Raw genomic sequence first — 5957 nt, forward strand, 5'->3', positions numbered from 1 at the left:
CATGTAAACAATTTTCTCATGTTACCATGGGAATATTAGGTGAGGTCTTGAAACACAGTCATGACTAGAATTGGCCAACATCATGTGGAGAAGGTAATGGAACAATGTTTTATGGAAAATAATTGAGAGAATTTCTTTTTTTTTAAATTTCCTTGAAATAATATAGTTTTTAGACATACCTTATTTCCTAGTTTTTCATTTATTTATTTTAATTTTTTCTATTTTAAGAACTTCTAGTGTTGGGCATAAAAACGAGCCTGGAATGTGTAGTATGAGGAGAGAGGAAAACGGACACGTTCGAGATGGCTGTGCTGGGGAGGCTGTCAAATTGCAGGTCTTCAGCCATATGAATCATGCTAAACTTATGTATAGAACAAACCACAGCAGAGTGAGCAAACCTTATTTGTAGCATCAGTAGTTATGTGCAGTGATCCCACTAATTTCTCGTGACTGTGACACTGGACAAGTCACCGATGTTTCTTGTACCTGTATTTGGTCACGTGTATAACAAACATTTTAGATATAGATCTACCACAGTAGAGTGTTCTGAGAAATAAATGTAAATATATTTATAAAAATCATAGCCTAATGACTGGCATTTGAAAGGCACCCAATGGAGCTGAATTACTTTGCTATCACCTAATGCTCCATTGTCTCAAGTGTTTAAACCATAAAATCTAAGGCAGAAGGCACTTAGCAGTTTGGTTATTTTCGTCTTACAGGGTCGATATGTATATAGAAGGTAGGGCAGGTTTGAGTGAAAAGCTTCTTCATTACTCATCGCATACACCTGAGGAAAAAGAAACAAAGCTTGACCTGATCAAAGGGGGAACAACAAGCCATTATTTTCCTGTCTTTGAAACTGTACCTGGGAGCTTCTGGATAGCTGAACACATGGAACTTCTTGGAGGGTGGACTGTCCAGGGAAGGCATGGAAGCTCCATGCCACTTCCCCTGATCTCGCCCTAGGCATTTCTTCAGCTTTTCAGTGGCTACATGATTTGAGCCTCAAAACTACAATAGAGAATTATTCAGTGAGCAGTATGGATTGCCACCTAACAAGGATAAAGTAAACCTAAAGTCACAGTCACTACTCTGCCCCAAGTGGAAACTGTGATGTTTCTGTCTGGATCACTGCCAAGTTTGTAAAACAACAAGAACCAAAAATCAAGAGAGAAGAACTTCATTCAGTTTTAGGGGTGACCCACAGCAAAGTTTGTACGAATGGAAAGAGGTCCAGTGAGAACCTCAAACTTAATGTACTGTGAGGCTATCTTGAAAAACAGGCTTCTGGGCCTCTGCTCTTATGCTGCTTCTTTTATGACAACACCTTTAGATTGCACGACAAAAAACAGTAACACGAAAGACTACAAAAGAAATCAAAAGAAAGTCCTGATTCTACAAAGGAGGCTAAGCAGATGAGAACCCATACCAAAACCAAGGGCCAACCTGAGAATAAAAAGTCAAAGAGCTCACTGCAAAGAGAAGAGATTTCAGTCCAGGTGCTGACTTGCCACAAGGCATGAGGAGCCTTTGTGGATACTGCACCTGGTTGACGGCCGGGGTCCTTGGCAACGGGTAACATAGACCATGCCTTGTTGGAACTTCCAGAAAAACTGTGGAAGCCAAGACAATCCAAATGAGAATAAGCAAAGGGTGTTTATACAGAGCTTGCTATAGAAAGGAAGTCAGCCACCAACAGTCGCATTTGTCAGAGATTCAGAGGTAGGCAGGAAAGTCTGAGAGATTTATGGTAGAAAAAGTTATGCCCTGATTGCAGGTTGCTGGCCTAGGGATGCTGTAAGCTGGCTAACTAGAAGCATGGATTTCTATGTGATTGGTTGGAGATTCATATTTTGCTTTCTGTGGTTGGTCATAAATTGAAAATAGAGGCAAAAATTAGGGAAGTTGGCAGTTATTGACCAAACGCTGGTGTATTTGACTAACTGTTGTAAAGGTCATGATAGAAGCTGTTTAGTCTATAAGGGCGCTAAGAGTTTAGAGGGTTTCTTAGCAATTTGGCTGCTATAACAAAATACCATAGACTAGGTAAAGAACAGATGTTTCTGTCTCACAGCTCTGTAGGCTGGGAAGTACAAGATCAATGTGCCAGCAGATTTCACAACTGGGGAGCGCCTGTTCCTTGATTCATAGACATCCAATCTCTGGCTGTGTCCTCACATGGCAAACATGCCAAGGTAGTTCTCTAAGGTCCCTTTTATAAGAGGACTAATGTCATTCATGAAAGCTCCACCCCCATGACTTGATCATCTCCTGAAAGCCCCACCTACTAATGGCTTGAAAGAATATATATTTTTAGGGATCTCTTCTAAAGACATGGGAGTCAGGATCTCAATGTGTGAATTTTTGGGAAACATAAACATTCAGTCCATAACATAAGGCAACAGAAAAATAGTGCCTGGGAATTGGTGGGGCACTGACCTTCACGTCCAAAAGCCTTCCCTGATGTTAATGGAGCTCCTGACTCTCAAGGCATGGTATAAAAATAGACTGTGAATAAGAATTCCACCAGTTCTACCAAAGAGCCCATGACATGTGCATTTGAACAATGTATATTACAATATAGCATTGAAGTTGTTTTCTTTGTGCACTGAGTAATTATCCATACTTTTGTATGTATACATAGTCTGAAAATATATTTGCCAAAATATTATCTTAAATCAATGGTGCCGTATGATTTCTCCTTTTATTATTTATGATGTTAATCTGCTGAGATATTTTAATAAATATCACATATCACTCAAAATTTTTATTATTAAAAAATGTATACATCCAGTGTAGTCCAAAGAAATGTTTTATGAACTTACATACACCAAGGATCTAAATAGCAAAGTTAACATTTTATCTTTGCTGTATCACATGTCAGTCACTACACCCCTGTTTGCCTCAGTCAAACAATTTTTTTTTTTTTTTTTTTGCATTTCAAAGTAAGTTGCAGACATCTTCACAGTTCACTCCGGGACACAGTGGCATGCAGATGATAGCATAGGGAAAGCAGTAAGAACCAACATTGCAAGAAAGAGGATGAATTAAAGTTCACCCAGGCTTATTTCACATCCCAGAGCAGGAGATGAGGAGAGCAGATGAGGAGAAATGAGGATTCTGAAAGAGTCTACTCCTGGGAGAAGCGTGCTGTCATGAAAGTGGAGTCGCTACCCAAGAGGGACTGGAGAGAGATAGAGTGTAAAGCCACTGAACACCAGGGCTGCACGCTGTAGGGCCTGGGGCAGACAGAACATGCTGCAAGAGGGCATAAGCCCCTGGCCCATGTGGAAGATGCAAGCTGGGTGGGTGCTGTGGATGCCACAGCTGATGTGGAATAAGAAGAGAAAATGGGAGCCTGGACTCCAACCAAGAAGTGAGCGGAGCCACGCTTCTTACTCTCTCACTGAATCAGGGAACATGGAGAAAGATCTGGATCTTCGCACCTGCCCAGTAAGGAAGCAGAGGTGGGAGAGGGAGAGCCAGGCTGGACATATTCAGGGATGAAGCAGAGGCCCCAGCTTCACTGCACATGTGTTCCTGACCTGATTCCTCCAATTCTTCAGGTGTTGAAGAGCCATGGACAAGACTACCTCATTGGCAACAAGCTGTGCCGGGCTGATATTCACCTGCTGGCACTTCTCTACCATGTGGAAGAGTTTGACTCCAGCCTTATCTCCAGCTTCCCTCTGCTGAAGGTGACCCATTTCCCAGTCCTCAAGAGGCAGCTCCTCATCTCCCACCTTGGTATCTAGTATCTGGGCACTTAGACTGGCCACATTCTGATCCCAGCCTTCTCCAGGCCTTCAGGACCTCCCATGTCTCCAAAATGAGCTTCCAGGTCCTGATTCTGAGGCATGGAAATGCCTCCTTGTGATGCCAAGGAAATTTGATGGGCATGCTACCCCAAGAAGAACATTTCACTTTATGTAATGCCAAGGACCCAGAGCCCAGCATCTCTCCTCATCCCTGTATTTCACTGTGGTTTTTGCTGCTGAGTTCTCTGTGATGCCCTTTATCCCAATATGCCCTTGTCTTCCCACACCAAGCGTGTCTGAGCAGGGCCCTTTCCATCTGGTTCCTTCATTGGGCTCTGGCTCCTGCTGCCAGATCATTGTGTTCCTTGTGCACAGCTCTCCCAACACGCTGCCCCCCAACGCTATATCTCTCTATGGGAAAACTGGCCCCATGGTTTGCTTTCATATTTTTTATTTTCATTTCTAACTCAATTTTCCCATATCTTCACTTCTTCTGCTTAGAGTCTGATCTGTGCTGATATCTCACAGGCACTTTGTTCTTTCTCGTCTCCTACAAGAGCCATGAATATACAAGATTCAAGTGTAAGAAAGAGGGTAGGAAGACTGAACTGAATAAAGTCTTAAAGACATTGTTTGGGAAAATGCTAATGAGCTGCATGTTCTTCCTCTTATCTTCGTCTCTCACTTAGTGGCTGTTTCTGCCTCCATACTGGTGCTGATAGAGGGAACTCAGTCGGTCTTTGTGTAGGAGGGACTCAGATTCCCTGGGCTGTGTTAATGGTGGTGTCAGCCCTTGGCTTCAGTCTAAGACTGTGCTTTGTGCATTGCGGGCCCTGAAAACCAGAATCAGCAAACTCCCCACAGTGAAGAAGTTTTTGCAGCCTGGCAGCCTGAGGAAGTTTCCCATAGATGCAAAAGGCTTAGAAGCAGCAAAGAAGATTTTCAACGTTTGATGAAGCAGGTATGGATGCCAAGAACATGCAATAAGAATATTCTAAAATTTTGCAACAATAAATTGCTTTATCTAAATGTTGGTGGTGGCTGTTGTGAAGTTAATAAACTTTTTAAAAATTATATGCTATTACATAGTAAAACATCCATGACCAGATTTAGTTAAAATTGCTTTATTTTCATTAGTATCTGATATGAAATCAGATTTCCATTCTCCCCATAAATTTTCTTGGAATTAAAAATTTAGTAAAAAAGTAAAATGTAGACTATGTGAGTTGTTTGACTTGTTCAAGAATTGTCCTGTAACATTTGTCAAATGACCTATAAAAAGGTCAGGTGTAGAAATTCACTTCTGACATTCTGCACAAGAAAACAATTACCATTCTGGGGAATGGCAACATGAAATTTTCTTTTTTTCCGTGACATACATTTTATTTCTCATGAAAACACTTTTTCTTATGCATTTTCAAACAACCATTCTGTCTGCTGTGGATCCCTCAGTTTTCTAGGAGGTGAGGAAATACTGAAGAGCAAACAGACCCACTCTCTGCTCTCAGGCCGCCCTGTTGTCCCTTACAGGCGTGTGTTCCTGGCTCATCCTCACTCTGTTCCTCAAGGCTCCGTGGGGCCCCAGGCATGAGCCTTCCCTCAGTTCCCTCAGTGCCACTCAGGCCTGGGCTGCCAAGATACAGATAGTATATGTGAATTACACATAAGTAACTATATGCAACATCATTTTTCTCTGGTGTGTCATTGTGCCAATGTGCTTGGATTAGAAGTGATTTTCAGGAATCCTTTCCTGCGTCTTCTAGCTTCTGGAGGCTCTTGGTCTTTCTTGACTTTCATGGGTCATGACCACATCACTCTAATTTCTGCCTCTCTCTTCCAGCACATCACCCTCTGTGTCTGGTGTCTTTTCTTCTGTCTGTGGTGAGGACAATTGTCAGTGGATTCGGGGCCTTTCCAGATATACCAAGACGATCTCATCTCAAATTCTTTTACTTCATTACATCTGCAAAGAGCCTTTTTCCAAATTAGATCAAGTTCACAGGGTCTAGGGATTTCTATATGGGCCTATCTTTCTTGGGGGCCAACATAACGCCCTGCGTGTTACAGATGAAGAAAGATTATTTGCAATTGATGAATCCAGGTGATGGATACTTTCAGATTTGTTACGTTATGGGCAATTCGAGTGGCGTAAAGAGAAAAGCACATGCAAATAAGGTTCCCGGATTTGGCAGACAA

At 42.1% G+C, this 5957-nt stretch overlaps 1 protein-coding gene across 1 annotated transcript; it reads left to right on the forward strand.

Annotated features, from left to right (window-relative positions):
• The first annotated feature begins 729 nt into the window (after positions 1 to 729).
• On the forward strand, positions 730 to 4714 carry LOC105490936 (glutathione S-transferase A1-like). Its single transcript, XM_024795761.2, has 3 exons — positions 730 to 864; positions 3570 to 3701; positions 4571 to 4714. The coding sequence occupies exons 1-3, from the start codon at positions 730 to 732 to the stop codon at positions 4712 to 4714; spliced, it is 411 nt and encodes a 136-aa protein (XP_024651529.1).
• Positions 4715 to 5957: the final 1243 nt, after the last annotated feature.

This window comes from Macaca nemestrina, chromosome 5 (assembly GCF_043159975.1).
Source record: "Macaca nemestrina isolate mMacNem1 chromosome 5, mMacNem.hap1, whole genome shotgun sequence".
Taxonomy (NCBI): Eukaryota; Metazoa; Chordata; class Mammalia; order Primates; family Cercopithecidae; genus Macaca; species Macaca nemestrina.

Excerpts from the sequence above, each read along its gene's own strand:
- LOC105490936 (XM_024795761.2), top strand. The coding sequence starts at position 730 with ATGTATATAGAAGGTAGGGCAGGTTTGAGTGAAAAGCTTCTTCATTAC. Across the intron at positions 865-3,569 it reads ATTTTCCTGTCTTTGAAACT|GTGTTGAAGAGCCATGGACA; the intron begins GTACCTGGGAGC and ends CCAATTCTTCAG. Across the intron at positions 3,702-4,570 it reads CCAGCTTCCCTCTGCTGAAG|ACTGTGCTTTGTGCATTGCG; the intron begins GTGACCCATTTC and ends CTTCAGTCTAAG.